This window comes from Coregonus lavaretus (assembly GCF_964263955.1).
Source record: "Coregonus lavaretus genome assembly, chromosome: 31".
In the NCBI taxonomy this organism is placed as follows: domain Eukaryota; kingdom Metazoa; phylum Chordata; class Actinopteri; order Salmoniformes; family Salmonidae; genus Coregonus; species Coregonus lavaretus.
Window position 1 is genome coordinate 18,376,584 of NC_140018.1, and position 25,331 is coordinate 18,401,914.

A 25,331-nucleotide genomic window follows, 5' to 3' on the forward strand; every position below is an offset into this window, starting at 1 on the left:
GGTGGGGGAGTAAGGGTTTTTGGTAGCAGATTAAAATAGTTATTGGGGGATGGGGACCTGTTTGCGTTTTTAATGTGTTATTACAAAAGTGATTTAACTGTTTTGTATTGTTGTGTAGGAGAAGTGTTATGTATGCATATTTTCAATAAAGCATTCAGGGTTTTGAAAAAGAGCTGTGGCCCTACATGGAATATCAAGGGGCTGGAGCATAGTCACTCCCTAAGCACAGATACAGGATCAGTTTACCTTATCCAATCCTATCCACAGTCCTCCATAATCATGAGGGGGTACAGAGCTAAACTGACCTTCGATCAGTGTAAAGGGACAACACCTCTCAACACACTTTAGAGGAAAGCTTGAGTTCTCAGACTGAAAAGAGCTATCAATTTTCCTGTGTTTAACTTTGTATTGTTGATTGAGTCACACTTGAAAATTTGATGACATTTGGTGTTAATTCAGAGAAGCCACATGGCAGGAAAGAAGAATAATGTGCATCAGAGGGGATCAAATGCCAAATGTAGGGGAAAACAAGATCTGTTGCCAATAAAATGTGACTATTTTGACTAAACCATCTTGTTTGAAATACATTTCTAATTTGAGATGCATGTGTGTTGACGCCATTATCTTCGCCAGTTATTATACAGGTCATAGACTAAATGTATTACCTCCATATATAGACCAATTGTCTCCATTCCTCTTTACATTAGCTCAACACCGCCCCCAGGTGGGAAATTATATTATTGCAATAACATTTTCCATAGTATTTTATTTACATAACATAGCCTACATACAAGAACCCAGTCCATGGTTCAAAGCCGAAATAACCAAGTCAATACAATATTCAACATTTATTTATTTGTTTGACCTGTTCCTCCAGTTTGCAACAATAGGGAAAATATGCCAAATGTGTATTTTAAATGAGAATCCTATATGCTACTGACCACAGTCACACATACTCGAAGATTAAATAGTAAGAATTGCATAGTTTTAAAAAAGGTACTCTAAAACACGTCAAAAACCATGTTTGTTTTGATCTTCGAGAGGGAACTCACATTTGGGCTCCCAAGTGGCGCAGCGGTCTAAGGCACTGCATTGCAGTGTTAGAGGCGTCACTACAGACCGTGGTTCGATCCTGGGTTGTATCACAACCGATTGGGAGTCCCATAGGGCGGCGCACAATTGGCCCAGCGTCATTAAGGTTTGGCCAGGGTAGGCCGTCATTGTAAATAAGAATTTGTTCTTAAAGGTTAAATAAAAACTACAAAATCTCCAATAGTAGAGGATGGAGGCCCACCAATCGTGACGTCAGAGTCCGCGAGCTTCCACCCACTGTTCTACAGTCCCGGTTCATCATTTACATATCGCGGACGATAGCGCACCATCCAGGGTTAGCGCAGCCCGAACCGAGTCCCTGCATCAGTCATGGCGGCGCCGTTAGCCCACTTCGACGAAGACTGGCAGGATTTCAATGAATTCAAGGCGGCCTCTGGGTCGCCGAACCGACTGGACCAGCTGAACTCGAACATGGCTGACACGGGCCTGGTGGAAGATTTCTCAGACCTCGACAGCTTCTCGGGGGACATATGCAGCTTCACATCAATGGAGGACCTTGTCCACGACTTCGATGAGAAACTGACAGTTTGCTTTCGAAATTACAACACCAAGACTGAAAACATAGCCCCCATTAAACCTATCACAGAAGATAATTTCCTCAAAGACGACGAGTGAGTGTGAATTTTGTAGCTACTACTTTATCAGTTAAGCATTGATAGCTTAACATCTACAATCTCAAGCTAGTTAGTTAATTTAGCATACCATTGCTAATGTTAACCTGCTGCTAGCTAGCCATTTTACAACAGGGTTGTTAGTTAACAAGCCAATGTTGTTTGGAATGCATGTAAACCTGTAAAGATAACGTAGAAAATCAGGACTTCAAGACAAGAGCCTTCAAGATAAGCATAAGTGTTTTGTTGTTTGTTAGCAGGTAGTTCAAATACTTTAGCTGAGCTGGGTTTTCAAAGTAACTAGCTAAGTAAGCTAGTAGCTAGCTACCCAACTTTAGTTTGTAAACGACTTGATAGTTTCAAGTTTCACATGTCACATGCACAAGTACAGTGACGTGCCTTTCTTGCAAACTCAAAACCCAACAATGCAATAATCAATAACAATGTAATACTAGAAAAAAACACGAGAAATAAGAAGAAATATGAAGATCACAATAATTAATCATTAATAATTAAGTAAGCATACTAACGGTATTTACAGAGTCAGTTCCATGACCATATTTACAATGTGCAGGGATACTGAAGTGATGGAGGAAGATATGTATAGGGGTAAGGTGACTAGAAAACAAGATATAAGATAAACAGAGTAGCAGCAGCTTGTGTGTGTAGAGTCAGCATAAATGGATGTGCATATTATGTGCGAGTGTGTAGGGCCCTGGTGAGTGTGTATAGAGACAGTGCAAAAATAAAAGGTATCTTTATTGACAAGGTTAACTCCGATAGTCTTTGTAGCTATTTTGTTAGCTATGTAGTAGTCTTATTGATTGGGGATGGAAGCTGTTCAAGAGCCTGTTGGTGTCAGACTTGATGCACAGGTGCCGATTTTCTGGGCCTTCCTTCCACTCTGCCTGATATACAGTGAGGGAAAAAAGTATTTGATCCCCTGCTGATTTTGGACGTTTGCCCACTGACAAAGACATGATCAGTCTATAATTTTAATGGTAGGTTTATTTGAACAGTGAGAGACAGAATAACAACAACAAAATCCAGAAAAACACATGTCAAAAATGTTATAAATTGATTTGCATTTTAATGAGGGAAATAAGTATTTGACCCCTCTAAAAACATGACTTAGTACTTGGTGGCAAAACCCTTGTTGGCAATCACAGAGGTCAGACGTTTCTTGTAGTTGGCCACCAGGTTTGCACACATCTCAGGAAGGATTTTGTCCCACTCCTCTTTGCAGATCTTCTCCAAGTCATTAAGGTGTCGAGGCTGACGTTTGGCAACTCAAACCTTCAGCTCCCTCCACAGATTTTCTATGGGATTAAGGTCTGGAGACTGGCTAGGCCACTCCAGGACCTTAATGTGCTTCTTCTTGAGCCGTGTGTTTTGGATCATTGTCATGCTAGAATACCCATCCACGACTCATTTTCAATGCCCTGGCTGAGGGAAGGAGGTTCTCACCCAAGATATGACGGTACATGGCCCCGTCCATCGTCCCTTTGATGCGGTGAAGTTGTCCTGTCCCCGTAGCAGAAAAACACCCCCAAAGCATAATGTTTCCACCTCCATGTTTGACGGTGGGGATGGTGTTCTTGGGGTCATAGGCAGCATTCCTCCTCCTCCAAACACTGCGAGTTGAGTTGATGCCAAAGAGCTCGATTTTGGTCTCATCTGACCACAACACTTTCACCCAGTTCTCCTCTGAATCATTCAGATGTTCATTGGCAAACTTCAGACGGGACTGTATATGTGCTTTCTTGAGCAGGGGGACCTTGCGGGTGCTGCAGGATTTCAGTCCTTCACGGCGTAGTGTGTTACCAATTGTTTTCTTGGTGACTGGTCCCAGCTGCCTTGAGATCATTGACAAGATCCTCCCGTGTAATTCTGGGCTGATTCCTCACCGTTCTCATGATCATTGCAACTCCACGAGGTGAGATCTTGCATGGAGCCCCAGGCCGAAGGAGATTGACAGTTATTTTGTGTTTCTTCCATTTGCGAGTAATGGCACCAACTGTTGTCACCTTCTCACCAAGCTGCTTGGCGATGGTCTTGTAGCCCATTCCAGCCTTGTGTAGGTCTATAATCTTGTCCCTGACATCCTTGGAGAGCTCTTTGGTCTTGGCCATGGTGGAGAGTTTAGAATCTGATTTGATTGATTGCTTCTGTGGACAGGTGTCAAGCTGAGATTTAAGAGTGTGCTCCTAATCTCAGCTCGTTACCTGTATAAAAGACACCTGGGAGCCAGAAATCTTTCTGATTGAGAGGGGGTCAAATACTTATTTCCCTCATTAAAATGCAAATCAATTTCTAAAATTTTTGACATGCGTTTTTCTGGATTTTTTTGTTGTTATTCTGTCTCTCACTGTTCAAATAAACCTACCATTAAAATTATAGACTGATCATTTCTTTGTCAGTGGGCAAACGTACAAAATCAGCAGGGGATCAAATACTTTTTTCCCTCAATGTAGATGTCCTGGATGGCAGGGAGCTCGGCCCCATGCGATCGAGGGTGGTACTATTGCCATACCAGGCAGTGATGCAGCCAGTCAATATGCTCTCAATGGTACAGCTGTATAACTATTTGAGGGCCCATGCCAAACTTTTTCAACTTCCTGAGGGGGAAAAGGCGCTGTCACGCCTTCTTCACGACTGTGCGTGTGTGTTTGGACCATTTTAAGTCTTTAGTGATTTGGACACCGATGAACTTGAAGCTCTCAACCTGCTCCACTGCAGCCCCGTCGGTGTGGATGTGGGCGTGCTCGCCCCCCTGTTTCCTTGTGGGCGTGCTCGCCCCCCTGTTTCCTGTGGTCCACGATCAGGTCCCCTGTCTTACTGACTGACCTCCTCCCTGTAGGCTGACTCATCGTCGCCGGTGATCAAGCCTACCACCGTTGTGTCGTCAGCAAACTTGATAATGGTGTTTGAGTCGTGCGTGGCCACATAGTCGTGGGTGAACAGGGAGTACAGGAGGGGACTAAGCACAAACCCCTGTGGGGCCCAGGTGTTGAGGGTCAGCTTGGCGGAGGTGATGTTGCCTACCCTCACCACCTGGGGTCGGCTAGTCAGGAAGTCCAGTTGCAGAGGGATGTGTTCAGACCCAGAGTCCTAAGCTTGGTGACGAGGTTGGAGGGGACAGTGGTGCTGAACACTGAGCTGTAGTCAGTGAACAGCATTCTAACATTGGTATTCCTCTTATCTAGGTGGGTGAGGGCAATGTGGCAAACAATTGAGATTGCGTCATCTATGGATCTGTTGGGACGGTATGCAAATTGGAGTGGGTCTAGGGTAGCTGGGATGGTGGAGTTAAAGTGTGCCATAACCAGCCTCTCAAAGCATAACCAGCCTGTCATGATTACAGAAGTGAGTGCTACAGGGCGGTAGTCGTTGGGGCATGAAGCCTTTGAGTTATTAGGGACAGGAATGATGGTGGTCATTTTAAAACATGTAGGGATTACAGACTGGGACAAGGAGATGTTGAAAATTACCGTGATATTTGCATTGCATGATTTCGTAAACTGTCCCTCCTTTCACATTAGTGACTTAAAAATATTAGCTAGGCTACCGTTTTCTCGTGCATTAGCTAGCTATGTGCACAGCAATTCATTTTCCCAATTCTAGCACTGTAGCTAGTTATTGTATTGAATACTGACTTTGATCTTCATCATAGACTCGTCTGAGTCTGTCTAAATTGACAGGACCGGACAGATAGGAGTCTGGGCTGTTCTCCATTGACTCACTGTTGAATAACCAGATCTTCATTCATTCATTGTGACATTTTAAACAAGTTCAAACACATACACAGAGGTAAATCTTTGTAATTGTTTTTGAAAAGGCACACTTCAGCTTAGTCTGATTTAATCAGGCAGTAATACACAATTAATGGGTATATACAGCCTGAAACAAATCCCTGCAAAATCCTGTAAATGTACCTTACAAGCCAGAATTTTTTATAAAATTACATTTAAACTTCCGGTTGAGACAAAATATCTACAGGAAGGTATTGTTTACCCGACTGTTTAGAGTGATGGTGGGTGTATGGTGGTTCAACCTGGTCTCAGAGCATTTCTTATTATTCTGTGTGTAAATCTGAGAAACTCCATTTAGTGTGATGTGTTACGTTTCATATTGTATGTATTAATTTGTTGATGTCCATCATCCATTTCGTATAATATGTTACGAATTACAAATCTTATGTTACGAATTTACAAAACCTACAATCTGTTATGAATGTGCAAAACTTATGATATGTTACGAATTACAATTTGTTGTTGCTAACGTTAGCTAAGTGGGTAACGCTAACGTTAGCTAGCTGGCTAACGTTAGATAGCTGGCTAACGTTAGCTAGGCTAGGGGTTAGGGGAAGGGTTAGCTAAGTAGCTAAAAAGTAGTAAGTAGTTGCTAATTATCTAAAATACTAAAGTTGTCCTTGATGGGAAGAAACACAAAATAACTGTCAATCTCCCTCGGCCTGGGGCTCAATGCAAGATCTCACCTCATGTAGTTGCAATGATCATGAGAACGGTGAGGAATCAGCCCAGAACTACATGGGAGGATCTTGTCAATGATCTCAAGGCAGCTGGGACCATAGTCACCAAGACAACAATTGGTAACACACTACGCCGTGAAGGACTGAAATCCTGCAGCGCCCGCAAGGTCCCCCTGCTCAAGAAAGCACATATACATACCCGTCTGAAGTTTGCCAATGAACATCTGAATGATTCAGAGGAGAACTTAGTGACAGTGTTGTGGTCAGATGAGACCAAAATGGAGCTCTTTGGCATCAACTCAACTCGCTGTGTTTGGAGGAGGAATGCTGCCTATGACCCCAAGAACATCATCCCCACTGTCAAACATGGAGGTGGAAACATTATGCTTTGGGGGTGTTTTTCTGCTAAGGGGACAGGACAACTTCACCGCGTCAAAGGGACGATGGACGGGGCCATGTACCGTCAAATCTTGGGTGAGAACCTCCTTCCCTCAGCAAGGGCATTGAACATGGGTCATGGATGGGTATTCCAGCATGACAATGACCCAAAACATACGGCCAAGGCAACAAAGGAGTGGCTCAAGAAGAAGCACATTAAGGTCCTGGAGTGGCCTAGCCAGTCTCCAGACCTTAATCCCATAGAAAATCTGTGGAGGGAGCTGAAGGTTCGAGTTGCCAAACGTCAGCCTCGAAACCTTAATGACTTGGAGAAGATCTGCAAAGAGGAGTGGGACAATATCCCTCCTGAGATGTGTGCAAACCTGGTGGCCAACTACAAGAAACGTCTGACCTCTGTGATTGCCAACAAGGTTTTTGCCACCAAGTACTAAGTCATGTTTTGCAGAGGGGTCAAATACTTATTTCCCTCATTAAAATGCAAATCAATTTATAACATTTTTGACATGCGTTTTTCTGGATTTTTTTTGTTATTCTGTCTCTCACTGTTCAAATAAACCTACCATTAAAATTATAGACTGATCATGTCTTTGTCAGTGGGCAAACGTACAAAATCAGCAGGGGATCAAATACTTTTTTTCCCTCACTGTAGTCTATTTCAGAAGAACAGAATAGCATACTCTGAGTTGTCCGTATGTTAGGTCCTGATCTGGCTATGCCAAATGGCTGTGGGCTACACAGGTACATTTAGCAAACAAGAATGGCTTAGAATTCCGTGGCATTATTTTATAGAATGAAGAATACAATTGAACAAAGCTGAATAAAATAGAAAGGATATTTTCTCCAAACGATTTGAGGGAGTGTGCACATGCGGCTGTTATGTGTTGAGTGGTTAACAAAGAAATAGGTATTCCTATATGCTTCATTTAGAGTTATTAATGTAACTTTAGTTGTTCTACAAACGTTGGGCTATATGTTTAGATTTTTAATACATTGTAAGGCTGCATGATGCGACTCTAATGATGATTTGAATAAAGTCGCTTGAAAGGCATGTGTTCTGCTTAGTTTTTTGCGCAGTATCTCATTCACAATTTAACAAGCACTTGATAATGGCTCAAATTTCACAGCGGCATCCCTTTTGTGTGGCCGTAATGCACCCTAAAAAAATCCATGCCTTTTGCGGCCAGTGATGTGGTCTTTCTCACAGGCTACAAGTGAAGACGGACATGTCGGGGACGCAACTGCGCGCGTCCTTATCCAATTCCGAGGTGCATATTGAAGATATTGGAAGAACTGTCCACATTTACTTTTCGTCAGCCAACAAGATGATTTGCCCTAACGAACAGCAAAAGCACTAGCCTATGTCAATATACTATCCCCCATAGTACAAAGGTCAACCTATTCTATTCTGTGCGAGAAATAAATATTCCAAACATAGTCTGGGACAGTTGTGGGATGCGATAGATCCCAAATTAATACAACCACTAGCATCCCAAAAACCTTTTTATGCAATGTGGCTGATGCAACAGATCAGAACGTTTAGCTTAAGATGTTGATAAACTATTAGGCTTATTCTTCACATTATAAGCGCAGCAATGCGCACCTGGTAGTAGACTATAAGCGCAAATGTTCCATTAGCAGAAAACACCTTTATCAAAAGTCACCGCAAATGCAATTATGCATGTAATGCTTGTATTATAAAGGTGCATTTGTATGGTGAAAATTATCTTCCCCAAACTTGAAACTCACGCGCTGCTTATGTATGCCAGTTAGGCTCTACACCCCTTGTAAAATGGATTTAATGTGCTTAATTTTAAGAAGTTATTTGGCCACTTTAGTTGTGATACAAACCTTATTAAAACATATGAGGTGTGAGACTATGATTCGAAAAGTCGCAAAAAAAGGCTTTGTTTCTTACGCTGGGCGTCATTAACAAGTGATAGGCTAATATTGTCACCCATCAGACTATTCTTGATTTAATCTTGTCTTTACATATACTAAATAATATGTGTGAAATTTGTTTTGATTTTGAATGGACCATTATCATGCACCTGTATCGAAACAGGGACAGCGGGAAAAAATGGAACGCTTTTCCCCGTGGTTTATTTTCATGCCAGCCAGGTAGGCTATACTCCTGTTGTAAATATAAGCAATGTGCTTAATATTAGGAAAGTTGACATATAAAAATAGTAGGCCTAGCCTATTGAAAGCTGATCCTCCTCTTTTCAGTGGAGGCCATCACTCTGTTTTCTTGCGCAATTTCATAGCCTATTGAAATGTTGCGCAACATGAGCTCATGGGCTCTCATGAAGTGTGTGTGATTAGATTTTCGATTACATTTGCATTGATGTCAGAGTGATTAGAGGGACAATAGAGTGCTGAGTACCAGGAAGTTAGCAAGTTTGGTAGGCTACTAATGACCATCAGCAGCATCAGAGGTTGGAGGAGCCTAATTACCGTGACTAAACGGTCACGTGGAATATGACTGCCTTCAGTACTCGTGACCACTGGTGTGGCGGTAATACGGTCACCGCAACAGCCCTACTCCCATATGTAAGCCTTAACTGAACAATCACTGTTATCTTAGAATGGGGTTATTTTATAATAGTAACACGTTAAAACAAGGGTAGCTAGGCTATCAATATCATTGACATTTTACATTTACATTTTAGTCATTTAGCAGACGCTCTTATCCAGAGCGACTTACAGTTAGCACATACATTATTTTATCGAACCCACAACCCTGGCGTTGCAAACGCCATGCTCTACCAACTGAGCTGACTCATCAGCAGCATGGTCTGACTTCAGCACAGTCAGTGTCATCTCCCTAAAATGGCCTCCTAGGCTGTCACACTCAATACAGATACAGCAGTGACATTGTCAGCTCCGTTTTGGGCATAATATCAATTTCCAGGAAAGAAGAGTTAAATTCACACACAGACATGCACACATACACACAGAGAGCGCACATATACACACAGTACACAAGGAGACTAGGGTGAGGAGGATGTGTGGGTGAGGGAAGCGGAGCATGGGGAGGTGGAGGGGGTAGTTTGGACAAAAGTCTTAGCTGGGCTGAAAGAGCAGTGCACTGAGGGCAGAGGAGTCCTTTCATGAGTGACTGCCCTTTTTGGAGGACGTGCCTTGCCTACTAACAAGCTCTACTGTAGCTGGCTAATGACCTAGCTCCAAGCAGAGATGCACAGCTAGGATGACATGGAGATGGAGGAATGAGTGTGAGAATGTGATTTGAAGGAGTCAGGCGCAGGAGGGTAACTCACTGAATACAGAGTTTATTCCGTAGGACACAGTTACACTGGATAGCGTCAACAAAATACAGGCACTCGGGGAACAATATCCCCGGAAATACAAGGTACGGGTAGCTCAACCGAGCTACACTCAACTCACAAATAACAATCACCCACAAGGACAAGGGGGGCAGAGGGAACACTTATACATGTACTAATGAGGGGATATGAACCAGCTGTGTGTAATTGACAAGACAAGACAAATGGAATGATGAGATATGGAGCGGCAGTGGCTAGTAGGCCGGTGACGAAGAACGCCGAAGCCTGCCCGAACAAGGAGGGGAGGCAGCTTCGGAGGAAGTCGTGACAGTACACACCCCCCCCCCCCCCCCCCCCGGCGCGCAGCTCCAGCAGCGCGCCGACCCCCGGCCTCGGGGACGGCCAGGAGGATGCGGAGCAGGGCGAGCCGGATGGCGACGGTGGAAACCCCGCAACAGGGAGGGATCAAGGATATCTCTCACCGGAACCCAGCACCATTCCTCCGGACCGTACCCCTCCCACTCCACGAGGTACTGAAGGCCCCCCACCCGACGCCTCGAATCCAGGAAGGAACGGACAGAGTATATCGGGGCCCCCTCGACGTCCAGGGAGGCGGAGGGACCTCTCGCACCTCAGACTCCTGGAGCGGACCAGCCACCACCGGCCTGAGGAGAGACACATGAAACCTACCCACATCCTGATTTACCCGTTCCACCTGCCCATTAGACTCTGGGTGGAACCCAGAGGTCAGGCTGACCGAGACCCCCAGACGTTCCATGAACGCCTTCCAGACCTTGGATGTGAACTGGGGACCTCGGTCAGACACTATATCCTCTGGTACCCCGTAGTGCCGGAAGACGTGTGTAAACAGGGCCTCCGCAGTTTGCAGGGCCGTGCGGAGACCGAGCAGAGGAAGGAGGCGGCAGGCCTTTGAAAAGCGGTCCACAACGACCAGGATGGTGGTGTTACCTTGGGAGAGGGGAAGATCAGTCAGGAAATCAACACTTAGATGAGACCATGGTCGTTGTGGAATTGGTAAAGGTTGTAACTTACCCGCTGGGAGGTGCCTAGGTGCCTTACTCTGGGCGCACACTGAGCAGGAGGAGACATATACACCCTCACGTCCTTAGCCAAGGTAGGCCACCAGTACTTTCCGGTCAGGCAGCGCACTGTACGACCGATACCTGGGTGACCAGAGGAGGGTGACGTGTGTGCCCAGTAGATCAGACAATCACGGATAAGAGCATGCACGTACCGCAGTCCAGCTGGACACAGGTGGAGATGGATCTGTGCGTAATGCCTGCTCTATATCCGCGTCCATCGCCCATACTACCGGCGCCACAATGCAGGAGCCGGGAGTATGGGGGTGTTGTCTCTGGGCCTCTCCTCTGTGTCATACAGCCGTGACAATGCGTCTGCCTTCACGGTCTTTGTACCCGAGATGTATGACAGTGTAAAATCGAACCGGGTGAAGAATAGCTTAGTGGTTAAGAGCGTTGTGCCAGTAACCGAAAGGCCGCTGGTTCTAATCCCCGAGCCGACTAGGTGAAAAACCTGTCGATGTGCCCTTGAGCAAGGCACTTAACCCTAATTGCTCCTGTAAGTCGCTCTGGATAAGAGCGTCTGCTAAATGACCAATTTATTTATTTTATTTAATAGGGCCCTCCTGGTCTGGCGAGGATTCAGCCTCCTTGCTGCCCGGATGTACGCCAGGTTACGGTGTTCCTACCAGACGAGGAAAGGGTGTTTCGCCCCCTCGAGCCAATGCCTCCACACAGTCAAAGCTCAGACAACAGCCAACAGCTCCCGATCACCAACGTCGTAGTTCTGCTCCGCCGGGCTGAGCTTCTTAGAGAAGAAGGCACAGGGGTGGAGCTTGGGTGGTGTGCCCGAGCGTTGAGATAGGACAGCGCCTATCCCTACCTCGGACGCATCCACCTCCACTACGAACGGTAGTGATGGATCGGGGTGGACCAGTACCGGGGCTGAGGTGAACAGACCCCTCAGTTTCCTGAAGGCCGGGTCAGCCTCAGCAGACCAGCGGAGCCGGGACGGCCCACCCTTCAACAGAGATGTAGTGGGAGCTGTGACCTTGCCAAAGCCCCAGATAAACCTCTGATAGTAGTTGGCAAAGCCCAGAAAGCGCTGCACCTCCTTAACCGTGGTGGGAGTCGGCCAATTACGCACGGCTGAAATGCGATCCCCCTCCATCTCCACCCCTGAGGTGGTAATGCGGTATCCGAGGAAGGAGACGGACTGCTGGAAAAACATACACTTCTCTGCCTTGGCATAAAGGTAATTTTCCAACAGTCGGGGCAGCACTTTGCGAACCAGGGACACATGCTCGGCGCACATAGCGGAATACACCAGAATGTCATCGATGTAGACCACTACACCGCGACCAAGCATGTCCCGAAACACCTCGTTCACAAAGGACTGTAAGACGGATGGAGCATTCATCAAACCGTAGGGCATAACCAGGTATTCATAATGCCCCGTGGTTGTGCTGAATGCTGTCTTCCACTCATCTCCCTCCCGAACACGCACCAGGTTGTACGCACTCCTGAGATCTAATTTGGCGAAGAAGCGCGCCCCATGCATTGACTCGATCACTGACGGAATGAGGGGGGGAGGATAACTAAACCTGATCGTCTCCTTGTTCAGTGGTCGATAATCAATGCAAGGGCACAAACTGCCGTCTTTCTTCTTCACAAAGAAGAAACTCGAGGAGGCGGGTGAAGTGGAGGGACGTGTATATACCCCTGGCGCAGGGACTCGGTGACATTTGTTTCCATAGCCGCCGTTTCAGCCTGCGACGGGGTACACATGACTCCTGGGAGGTACAGCATCTACCCGGAGGTTTATCGCGCAATCCCCCGCCCAATGAGGTGGTAACTTGGTAGCCTGCGTCTTTGAAAACGCATGCACCAAATTGAGGTATTCGGGGGGGAACGCGCACGGTGGAGGTACTGTCTGGACTTTCCACCGTGGTTGCACCAACAGAAACACCTAGACACCTACCCTGACACACACGTGACCACCCCGTGAGAACCCCCCCATGAGAAGGTGGGGTTGTGGAGTGCTAACCAAGGGATACCTAATACCACAGGGAAGCAGGGGACTCAATAATTTAAAAAAAAGTGATCTGCTCTCCTGGGTAATCATGGTGACTGGTGCAGTAACTTCCTGAACAAACCCGGACCCTAATGGTCGACAATCAAGTGCTCTGATGAAATACCTAGACGGCGTGAGAATGCCCTGTCCATAAAGTTCTCAGCTGCACCTGAATCGAGTAACGCCTTACATTGGGGAACTACCATGTGATCGGGAAAGTAGATGGGTAGGGTACAGTGCGCAGCAGAGGGCTCTGAACGAGTGTGGGTGTTCGATACCTGGGGTGATGCGAGTGCCCTGCCTGCCGCCTCCAGACCCAAAAGAGCGTTGACGACTCCGTGTGGTGTACTGTCGCTGTCGTCCTCCGCTCTCTCGGATGGCGGCTCCACCCAGCTCCATCAGCTCGGGGTGGGAACGAGCAGACCCCTTCCAGGACATCCTCTGGCTGCCAGCAGGTTGTCCAAACGGATGGCCATGTCCGCCAGTTGCGTGAAAGACAACATGGTGTCCCGGCAAGCTAGCTCCTGTCGGACGTCCTCCCACAGATGGCACCGGAAATGGTCCATAAGAGCCCGCTCGTTCCACCCGGACCCCGCTGCCAGTCCGAAACTCCAAAGCGAAGTCCTGCGCGGTCCTCGTCCCCTGCCTCAGGTGGACCAGCCGCTCGCCAGCCTCTCGACCCTCGGGCTGGTGATCGAAGAACGCCCGAAAGAGGCGAGCGAACTCCCCGTAGTTCTCCAACGCGGCTCCTCCTTCGTTCCACACCGCGTTGGCCCACTCCAGGGCTTTCCCCGACAGGCAGGAGACGAGGGCGGACACCCTCTCCCGCTCCGATGGGGCCGGCCTGATGCTGGAGAAATAGAGCTCCAGTTGGAGGAGGAATCCTTGGCAGAGCGCCGCCGTCCCGTCAAACTCCCGTGGTCGGGAAATCTGGATCCCTCCGGGTGCTGGGGTGTGGGCGGCTGGATCCGGTTGGCCAGCTGGTCTCGACAGATTGGGTACTCTCCTCTCCAGGCGTTGGACGACCTGAAGAACCCGATCCATCGCTTCTCCCAAGCTGGCCAGTATCGTGGAATGCTCCTGGACCCGTGCCACGACTCCAGGCGTGCGCTCCTCTCCCGCTGACTCCATAGTGCGGGTGGGTGATTCTGTGAGAATGTGATTTGAAGGAGTCAGGCGCAGGTGGGTAAATCACAGAATACAGAGTTTATTCTGTAGGACACAGTTACGCTGGTAGCGTCAACAAAATACGGGCACACGGGGAACAATATCCCTAGAAAGACAAGGTACGGGTAGCTCAACCGAGCTACACTCAACTCACAAATAACAATCACCCACAAGGACAAGGGGGGCAGAGGGAACACTTTTACATGTACTAATGAGGGGATATGAACCAGGTGTGTGTAATTGACAAGACAAGACAAATGGAATGATGAGATATGGAGCGGCAGTGGCTAGTAGGCCGGTGACGACGAACGCTGAAGCCTGCCCGAACAAGGAGGGGAGGCAGCTTCGGAGGAAGTCGTGACAATGAGTGTGTGTTTTCATGTATCTGGATGTGCTTTAGGGAAAAGTTTCATGAGCAACTTTCCTTGGCATAGGAGAACTACCCATGGAGCTACACAGAGAGGCTTGTGTGTGCTTGTTTTTGTTTATGCAGGGCTTGCATCTGTGTGTGTGTGTGTGTGTGTTCTTGACTGCCTAAAAATATAGCAATGCCAGAATCACAGGGTGACAGCCGCAGGGCCAAATCATTTCCTGCCAGCATTGCCCCATTTAGAGAACCTTTCCTTGATGATAATGATGCTGTGTTAGTATGAGAGCGAGAGGGATGGAGAGACTGGGGTTATATGAAGAACACGTGTATTCAGTTGAGTGTGTGTGCAGCAATCTCTGACGCAAAACCTTTCTGACACATGGGTTCACAGTGCCCATCCTCGCATCGCTCATAGCAGTCCGGGTCAGACACACACACACAAACACATCCTCACATATCTTACACATGTTCACTCCCATTGTGTAGCGGTATCTATGTACAAAATGTATTCTCTATTTCCTGTAGTATAGCACAAAGCAAAGATCTTTTGACAAAGGACTTGGACAATACATTTGGCATAAAAAATGACTAGGCTATTAAAATGTTAGATTCCTCGCTCTTATCAGGCAGAGGCGAGCTGCGTCAGGGACAGAGGGAAGTGGTGTGGGTGGCTGGTGAAAAGAGGATGACTCAACTGCCAACTAATGCTGTGTCACTGGGGGAAAGTTTTTTATGTGCAGTGTATTAACATTTTCTGTCTTTCTTCCTCCTTTCTCTCACCCTCTTTCTCTTCATTCCCCTCACCATTTTTCTCTTCCACCGTTCTTCCTCTCGCTCTCCCCCTCAGGGTGTGGAATGCCCTGACAGATAACTATGGCAACGTGATGCCAGTGGACTGGAAGACATCTCACATTCGCTCCCTGCATCTCCCCACACTCAACCTCTGCAAGCAGGGGGTAAGACACACACCCACACCCATAGGCAAACACTCACACACATGGTCTGCACTGCCCCACTCTGTACACATTCCCCCGCTCAGCACACCTGTTCGTTAGCTCAGCCAAGCTGACTCATCTCTCTTTTTTCCTCTCTCTCCCAATCTCTCTCTTTTTGTCCATCTTCTCGCCCTCTTCTCTCTCTCTCTCCCTCTATGTGATGGACAGAAGCTGGACAACATGCCTCTGGACCTGTCTGATGATGAGGAGCTGAGGGAACAGATGGATATGCACTCCATCATTGTGTCCTGCATCAATGATGAGCCGCTCTTCACTGCAGAGCAGGTACAAACACACACACACATTTGACAGACAACGCACTCTCTTTCTATCATGTCTCAAATTCACCACACACTACTACTTACAAAGCCACACTCTTAACACAAACTATGCGTGTGTGTGTTGCAGGTGATTGAGGAGATTGAGGAGATAATGCAGGAGTCTCCAGACCCAGAGGAAGATGAGAGCCCGTCCCAAACAGACCTGTCCATGCTCTCCCAAGACCTCAGCAACCTCAAACGCTCCAGCTCCAACACCAGCTATGAGGACCGTGAGTTATTCCTAACTCTCATCTAAATCACTAACTGCTCAAGTATAAACAGCTCCTTGCAGCTGTATTACACAACCCCATACATATACACTGAGTATACCAAACTTTAGGAAGACCTTCCTAATATTGAGTTGTGCACCCCCCACCCTCACCCCCCTGTTCCAAAGGGATGCTGGCCCATGTTGACTCCTATGCTTCCCACAGTTGTGTCAAGTTGGCTGGATGTCTTTTGGGTGGTGGGCCATTCTTGATACACACGGGAAACTGTTGAACAAACCGGTGCACCTACTACCATACCCCGTTCAAAGGCACTTAAATATTTTGTCTTGCCCATTCACCCTCTGAATGGCACACATACACAATCCATGCCTCAATTGTCTCAAGGCATGAAAATCCTTCTTTAACCTGTCTCCTCCCCTTCATCTACACTGATTGAAGTGGATTTAACAAGTGACATCAATAAGGGATCATAGCTTTCACCTGGATTCACCTGGTCAGTCTATGTCATGGAAATGTTAATGTTTTATATACTCAGTGTATATACAACTGGACCGCAGATACAGGCTCACAGTAGCATTGTTACATAATAGACATTAGATACAACTGGACAGCAATTACTGCATACTTGTTATGTAACTTTAAATGCACATCATATCAAGATGTAATGCAAACGTTTGGGACTGACCATGTAAGTATGTGATGTGTTATCCTGCCATGTGTTAATGGTATTTGTCAAGCCCTATATAAGTATGCGTTTAGTATGTTTATGTTCTAATCCCTACCTCCCCCCAGGCTTGCGTCTTCTTTCGTTCTCAGAGCTGAGCGAGGCCTTGGAGGAGGTGGAGACTGCCATCAGGCGCTACAGTGAGGAGCTGATCCAGGCCCTTGCCCTGAGAGACGAGCTGGACTTTGAGAAGGAGGTGAAGAACAGCTTCATCTCGCTGCTCATCGACGTGCAGAATCGGCAGAAGGAACACCGCGAGCTGCTCCGCAAGAAGAAGAAGATCAGGCCCACAGGCAGCGCTCAGAGGGCCGACAGGACACATGTCCCTGGGACGGTGAGCGAGATGGGGCACTGATACACAGATTCGTACACATAGTATTGTATAAATTTAAATGCATATAATACACGTTGTGATGCACACATACGCACATAGATAGAGGGGTCCGAAATTATTGACGCCCTTGATAAAGATGAGCGATAATGACTATATAAAGTAAATAATTCAAGTACTGACCTAATTGTATGCTCCAAAAAATTGGGAAATTATTTTATACTAATACAATTGCTCAGAGAAAGAGATTTTGTTTAACAAGTCATAATTTTTAAACTCAAATGTAGTGGTCAAAATTATTGACCCCCCCCCCCCCCCCCCCCAAAGATTCTTATGAATAAAGTAGTCAAAAGTTTAGTATTTGGTCCCATATTTCTATCACACAATGACTACATCAAGCTTGTGACTACAAACTTGTTGGATGCATTTGCCGTTTTTATTGATTTGATTTATTTTCAGATTATTTTGTGCCCAATAGAAATGAATGGTAAATAATGGATTGTGTCATTTTGGAATCACTGTTATTGTAAATAAGAATATAATAGGTTTCTAAAGACTTCTACATTAATGTGGATGTTACCATGATTACGCATAATCCTGAATTAATCGTGAACCATGATGAGTGAGAAAGTTACAGAGGGTCAAAAGATCATACCCCAAGACATGCTAACCTCCTGTTATTGGTAATGGTGAGAGGTTAGCGTGTCTTGGGAGTATGATCTTTTGACCCTCTGCAACTTTCTCACTCACAATAATAATTGGGCATAAAATAATCTGGGGGAAAAACACCTAAACAAACTGCAAATGCATCCAAAAAGTTTGTATAGTCATAAGCTTGATGTAGTCATTGTGTGCTAGGAATATGGAACCAAATACTAAACCTTTGACTACTTTAATTATTTCTGACACCACTGTAAGTGTATTGTGCACACGGGTAGATGCATGCACTGGAAACAGAAGAAATGCATGAGAAACATGCATGCATGGAAGTACTGTACTAACTTCTGCCACTCACCCTGTAGACCCTGTTGGGTCTCTCTCTCTCCTTACGCTTTATTATACAGTCCGCTATTTACCTACTATTTACATGGTGGAAATGTCTTTATTTACATCATTACATTGTAATTATTGGGCTTTGTTGTATGCCATTTTGACATGTCTTTGTAAATACCAGCTGAAATCAGGACTGTAAAATAAAGCATCCAGTAGGTCTGAATTCACCCTGCCATTGTTTTTGTCCAATCTGAACTGTTGGACTTCAGTGTAGATAATTTGTCCTTTTTGGAACCAGAAACGATGGAGGGTTGAATCCAGTTCTATACCCCTCTTCTTATTCTCCTGCTCTGTAGAGCTCTCATGTCTTGGAGGGTTTCTCATTCTTTCTCTAGTTTTATCTCTCTTGCATTCTCTCCCTCATCTCCCTTCCTCTAGCTCTTCACTATGGAAGGGCTGTCCACTGTCATTCAGAACGGCCTCCGTCAAACTTTCGGCATCACAGGAGGGGACAAACAGGTGCCCCTCTCTCTAGCTATCCTCTCGTCTTTTTTTTAGTTTTTCTTATACTTTTTTGGACAGTTATTTTCTCTACAGCTTTTGCCGCTGCTGTGTTTTCCACGTGTCCTCTTTATTTTACCATCTTTCATTTTCATTTTTTCTATCAGTTTTTTAACTCAAGCCCTCCTTTCTGCTCTCACTCATCCTCTGGCTCATTCTCTCTGTCCATCAAACACAAATTAAGCAGCTCTCCTTCTCAGCTTTCATATCCTTCTCTTTTTATGACTTATTATTTTCCCCCAATGCTTTTCCTGTCTTGTTGACTGAGCATTTAGCCTTGAGATTGGCTGTAACTATTGTCTGTAACTTGATGCTGAATCATCCAATAGTGTGCACTCCTTATTTCCTGCAAATAAGCATCCTCCTATTACTAATGCCCAACTGTCTCCCACCAAGCTAAAACCAACCAATGGCCTTAACCCAATCGCTCACCTACAGCCACACGCCAACCAATCACAACTTACTTTCACTCATTATTGGCTCAGAGTCGACCAATGACTTTCTCTCTCTCAAATAATCAGTTTCTTGAATTCAACAATTTATACAAATGGTGATGGTAAGGTTTAGGGTTGTGACGGTCATGGAATTTGGGATGACGGGAATTGGCCAGCCAAATGACACGGTCTCTTTTAATAACCGTTCGAATAGTAAAACACTGCAAAGTAGTTAAAATGCTGTTGGTTCCACTTTAAAGGAAATATTCACCCATTTTGAATGTTATATTGTATTTGTGCATCACTGGGCGATGTTCTATCGATTCCCGGGGTCATTTCATGTTTTTATGTGTATCTGATCTATTTATCGTTCAAGCAGGCAGAACTACAGCCTGTATGACGAGTTTTGCATCATATGCTAAATTCTCAATAACTTTCTATTGTATCATGGTGCAGTTTTTCATTTTCTTTCTGTTCTTCCATCCTTTACATTCCCTCTCTCCTGTGTCTTGTTCTCTCTCCTCTTGTTCTGTGGTTGTGACGTGTTTCTCGCTCTCAGTATCTGACCACAGTTATCCCATATGAGAAGAACGCTGGCTCCCCCTCTGTGGAAGACCTTCAGATCCTCACCAAGAGTGAGTACTGACATGTTCCTGTTGATTACAACGGTTTATTTCTTTTACAAACCACACTTTGTCTGTCAACTTGCAATTCACCATAGGCCGACTGATGAAAGCTGTAATGTGAAGACTGAAATGTCATATTATAACCATGATATTAACTCATCCCAAGTCTGTGTTTGTGTTTTTCTCACTCTTCTCTCCATGCAGTTCTGCATGCCATGAGGGAGGACAGTGAGAAGGTACCCAGCCTCCTAACAGACTACATTCTCAAAGGTACACCCTCCCTACCAGTTACAAAACTCTTACTCCCGTTATTACCGCACAGGGTGTACATTCTCAAAGGTACTCAATTACTTTGAGAAAACATTGCGCCCATTCAAAACAGAGCTTTTGTCTAGATTGACAGTCTCACTACGACCTAGTGCCTGAGAAAGATACTGCAGGACACGAGGGTTCAGTTAGGACACATGTTATTAGGAGGGTCTACTTCCAGTGTGTACTTTGTTCCCTGAAGGCCTGCAGGGTTGTTCTGAGCCTTTCATCTTGACCTTTACCCTCCTTGTCTCTCGCCTCTGCTGCGCCGCTCTGTCGCTAGCTCTGGTATGAGAGTGGTGGACGTGGAGGTTTGTGAGGCTCTCACACACACACACACAATCACATACATACAAGAAACGCGCACACACACGTAATGTGTGGAGAGCCCGCTCTCACACACCTCCGAGACAGCCCCCTTCACTGGCTATGTGCTGTAGTGTAGTGTGCCTTTGCTGTGCTTGTGATTATGGTGTACACTCACTTAACCACTATCTTACACACACTCCCTCCTCCTACTCACTCACACACTCTTGCACTCAATCCCCCCCCCCCCCCATCCTTTCTTAATTGCTCTCCTCAATGTGGTAGATCATTTTAGGTTGACAGCTGTTTTCTGGGTGTTCTTCTTGTCCCTGCAGTGCTGTGTCCCACATAGAGCCAGTGGAGGAGCCACCCGTTCTACAACACTGAACACTCCAGGCATAAGCACCTTTTTTATTTTATTTTAGGTACTCAGCTTACTGTCCCTGACCTCCAGGGGGCCCCCATTGATTTTGTTAGTCACTCTCACTCAGATATCAATAACATGGCATAAGTCATGGTAAAATGTGTTGAATTGTAGGAAATTAACTTTAAAACTGCAGAGATTTTTTTATCCCATGGTAAAATGGGTAGAAATGCTTGGAGGGCCCCCAACCAAATCTCTCTTAGAGCCCCCAAAAGGCTAGAGCCTGCCTGCAATCAGGAGATGCAGAGTTCTAGAACATACCAATGGAAGGAGAGTCACCCACCCCACCCTCCTAATAATGTGGACTCTTCCTGATGGAGTATTTTATTTCTCCACCACAACTTTTCCCGCGACCTTTGAGATTCACATTTTAATGCCTGTTTTACATTATAATTTTCTCACATTTTACGTGTAATCTTAAATGTTTTTTAATGTTGTAATGCTATAATCTCACATTAGTTTTAATGTCTTCTCTGCATGTTAGCAGTATTACTCTTCATTGTCTAAAGTGGCTTCCTGTACTCATCTCCTATCCTCCATTTGCACTGATGTGAAGGAACTGGAGACAGAAAACAAATTCCTCTACCTTCACCTGCCTGCCTTTTCACATCAGTAAAGATTAGGGTGAGGAGACAAGGAGAAGAAGTCACTTGACAATTGGGATGCAGCTTTTCTCTGTTAAACTGGCCAATGCCCTCTGTGTATATATAGGAGGGATGGGGAAATAAGACTTCTTCAACCAGTCTAACTAGGGTGGGATCAGTCATGGTGTCCAATGAGAGCTCTCCACTTTATCAGAGAGCTCCTATTGGTTCAGAGCAATTAATGATTGACAGACCATGGGGATTAGTGGGGTTCAGAAGCCTTGTTTTCCCCATCTCTTAGGTTTTACGTTTCATAAACCCCCTGAAGGGTTGTGTATGTCTTTGCATGCTGCTACATAGGATTAGGGAGCTACATCGGTCAAATGTTATGAAGCATTATTTTGTATACTACAATGTGAAATTGCACAGATCTAAAATGTTTTTTTAAGTGATGACTTCTCGAAACAGGGAAAAATAATGACAGAAGTTAGTAAGGTAACTGAAAGAACAAACTTTTTTTTTTCTGTATTTTTAGAGAGATTTTCACTGCCAGTAGTGTGTGTGGCCACTTATTATGACATCACCATTGTTATGTAAACACTAGCCGTCAACCTCTGACCCCTCCTAGTGATCACCCTGTATACTTGCCTCATACATCCTCTGTAACGTACAGTAAGTTAAGGGTTATTTGAGTAATTTAATGGATACAGCAATAATATTAGGACGTTAAATTGCTATGAGTTGATCCTGCCATGTTGTTTTTAGAACCAATAACTCTTTGATGTTGTGTAAAGGTTGGGGATCTAGTGATGACATGTTATCTTGTCTTGTCCAGTGGACGTAGCAACAGTAGTCGATCACCAAATCGTTGCATGTACTTATGTAGACAATTTAAAGGATGTACGGAGGTTTCTGTACAAAAGTAGGAGAGATCCTTCAAACATAAACATTTCAAAAACCCATTGTCTACATCCACAACCACTAACCTTCAGCACTGTCTATAATATCACCTGTGTACGCCACAATCCTTTCAAATCGTCAGCAGTAACTAAGCTCAGTGCACAATAATTACAATAGCACACAAACCGATCAGGCACGGTCTATCACTACTCAGGTACACCCAGAGCGTTTGTTCTACAGCAGCCAGCCTGTCCACAGAAGTACAGCAATATGGATCGTGTTAGGATGAAGAGTGTAGATGTTGTTACTCCATGCTTGGGGATAATGTTGTAGCATTAGCAAGCCCATCATCCTACAGCTTGAGTAGCCATGTAGTCGTTTTTGTCTGTCCTAGGCCTGAGTAGTAGTATACTAACATCAGTGATAAAGCTTCAGACAAGTATAGGCTAGTACTTGAAGATCTAGCTAAGTGGTCGTTGTAGCACCAGCTTGCATTAACTCTGTAATAAGGCAGCCTGACACCTATAGACAGCAACTAGATATCCCAGGTACTCGGCGGGCCGCTGTAAATCGATGGTAGTGCCAGTCCTCACTATTAGAAGTCCAGGGTAGTTAGCGGGAATCATGGAGTCTAACGGAAGCTCTCTTTTCCCTGTATGAAAGTGTATGTTATGAAGAGATGTTGGGTTTTAGTTGAGGGTCTCAGAAGGCATCTTTCTTTATTAAGTGAAGCCAGCAAAGTTAGTAGACCTCTACGTACTGTACAGAATCATATGTAACTATCTTTCAACTGTAGCAAGCTTCAAAAGCATTCAGAACCCCTAGCATGCGCTTTATCTACTTTTACTTCAAGGAAATAAAATGAATGATAAGGAATAAGGTCACCAAGTGGCGCAGTGGTCTAAGGCACTGCATCGCAGTGGTAGCTGTGCCACTAGAGATCCTGGTTCGAATCCAGGCTCTGTCGTAGCCGGCCGCGACCGGGAGACCCATGGGGCGGCGCACAATTGGCCCAGCGTCGTCCAGGGTAGGGGAGGGAATGGCCGGCAGGGATGTAGCTCAGTTGGTAGAGCATGGCGTTTGCAACGCCAGGGTTTTGGGTTCGATTCCCACGGGGGGCCAGTATTTAAAAAATTAAATAATGTATGCACTCACTAACTGTAAGTCGCTCTGGATAAGAGCGTCTGCTAAATGACTAAAATGTCAATGTCACACTAAAGGGATCCTTAGCATTGAACCACATTGTAATAAGAAAGTTAAGCCGAACTGAAATGTATACTAGCTTGTGTGTGGTTTGGACTCCTTGAAACTGGAGTTGAGTTGAGAACTAGTATTATTCTGGTTGTCTTGGAGCGGCATGGGGTTGTCACGGAGATCAGAGAAGGTTATTGACTCAGGCTGAAGCCCCGCCCCTCGTTGCCTGGTCCCTCTATTTTAGCAGACATATCAGCGTATATACACGCTTTATCTAGAGATGTATATTTATATAAACACATGCAACAAATAAGGCTGCCTTTGTAAATGCCAGAAATGTATAATAGAATCTATTCATTTATTTTTAATGCAATATACTTCTTCCCCCATTTTGGGTTTTTATGTTTACTTGTCGTCTTGTCATGATGTACTAATGTACATTAATTTATTCAGTAAATGTTTGTTTTGTAACCATATCGACTGTAGTGGTACAAACGTTTTGTGCCAGAATTGCATTGGAACTAATTTCAAATAAAATGTTTACTTTGGTGTCATGCTATTGGTTTGTAGGTGCATCCATGATGATCAATAGTTGGTATTAAATCACCTTTTTACTCTAATTCAAGTTACTATCAAAATACATTGGTCCACACTTTTAATTGATAAAATCTGTAAACAGAAATTGTGCAGAAACCTATCAAAAGGCATTCTTACATGCAAGCAACAGCAAGTCAATGTACAAATATGTTTTATATCAAATGAAAAATACCTTACTCTTCTCTTTCTATGTTAGGTCAGTGTAGCTATAAGAGCAAATGTGAATATAAATGGATGCCTTAATACTGCTAATTGAAACAAGGATATGTTCTTCTCTCAGTGAAACAGAGCTTTTCTCTCTACCTCCTCGGGAGTCTTCTCCTATTTCATGAAAGCACTCATGCATATCTGTCCCAGAATTATGTCATAGTCTTGCTCACGAGACAAGTCCTTTTCTTAGACAATCTGAAGTGAGTCATTTATTTGCACGCATTTCTTTTTATTCCATTCTATTTAACCCAAGCGTGCTGTCTGGTAGGTCGGCGTGAGCAGTAAAACCAAACTGCACAACATTGCAGTCATAGCCAAATAGGATTAATTCTAAGCAGAGCCCCACCTGTTTAGCGAAAAAAATAAAATATATATAACTATTTTTTTGCAAGTTATTTTGGCATTAATGTGTGTCACATATCAGTTTGCAAACAATGTAAAATAAAAAATATTCCTTGAGTTAATAAAGCCGCATACAAACATGGTCTCTTTCTTGAGTAAGTCAGCTCCAAAATGCAGGTGTTTCAGCCTAGCTCAGTGCTTTCTGTGGTGGAGGGGAAGCCAGTGAAAATACAGAGCGTAGGCATTGGTAATCTTCTCTAGTTGCGTCGTGATAGGCTTAGTGTTCTGTCACTCATGGGGACACTGTCACCGCAGAATCTACAGGGAGAGCTAGGCAGTTCAAGCCCTCTTGGGTGATGCCATACAGTAGATTTACATTAGAAGTGCCCCTCCAAGAAGGCTCAAGGCCATTGGCCACAGATGAAATGAAGTCAAATCACATATCTACCCTTAACTTTGATTTGACTGATCATGTCAACATCATACTTTCAAAATCTTAGCTAGCAAGCTAGACAAGCAGTCATTATTATGAATCATGTGGACAATATTCTGGCAAATCCTTTTCAATCCTTGCTATATGAAGAGAAATTATAGATAATCGGCCATTGGACATAAATATGACACAACAAGTCGGAAATCGCAAGTTCAACGAGTGGTTTGGAAGGAATCAATGGCTAACAGCAAGCGTCGCAAAGCAATCA

The 25,331-nt window shown here is 45.0% G+C and overlaps 1 protein-coding gene across 2 annotated transcripts; it reads left to right on the top strand.

The window, feature by feature from the left end:
• The first annotated feature begins 1,086 nt into the window (after nucleotides 1-1,086).
• On the top strand, nucleotides 1,087-23,413 carry LOC311106916 (fasciculation and elongation protein zeta-2-like). 2 transcript variants are annotated; one of them, XM_084149305.1, is made up of 8 exons: nucleotides 1,087-1,724; nucleotides 15,398-15,506; nucleotides 15,714-15,830; nucleotides 15,954-16,095; nucleotides 16,888-17,153; nucleotides 19,698-19,773; nucleotides 19,969-20,034; nucleotides 20,715-23,413. In XM_084149305.1, the coding sequence occupies exons 1-8, from the start codon at nucleotides 1,423-1,425 to the stop codon at nucleotides 20,729-20,731; spliced, it is 1,095 nt and encodes a 364-aa protein (XP_084005431.1). In that variant the 5' UTR covers nucleotides 1,087-1,422; the 3' UTR covers nucleotides 20,732-23,413. The 2 variants fall into 2 exon arrangements, with proteins under 2 accessions (XP_084005431.1, XP_084005432.1); XM_084149306.1 differs by having other exon boundaries at nucleotides 1,334-1,724; nucleotides 16,912-17,153.
• Nucleotides 23,414-25,331: the final 1,918 nt, after the last annotated feature.

Excerpts from the sequence above, each read along its gene's own strand:
- LOC311106916 (XM_084149305.1), top strand. The coding sequence starts at position 1,423 with ATGGCGGCGCCGTTAGCCCACTTCGACGAAGACTGGCAGGATTTCAAT. Across the intron at positions 17,154-19,697 it reads GGACACATGTCCCTGGGACG|TATCTGACCACAGTTATCCC; the intron begins GTGAGCGAGATG and ends TCTCGCTCTCAG. Across the intron at positions 19,774-19,968 it reads CCTTCAGATCCTCACCAAGA|TTCTGCATGCCATGAGGGAG; the intron begins GTGAGTACTGAC and ends CTCTCCATGCAG.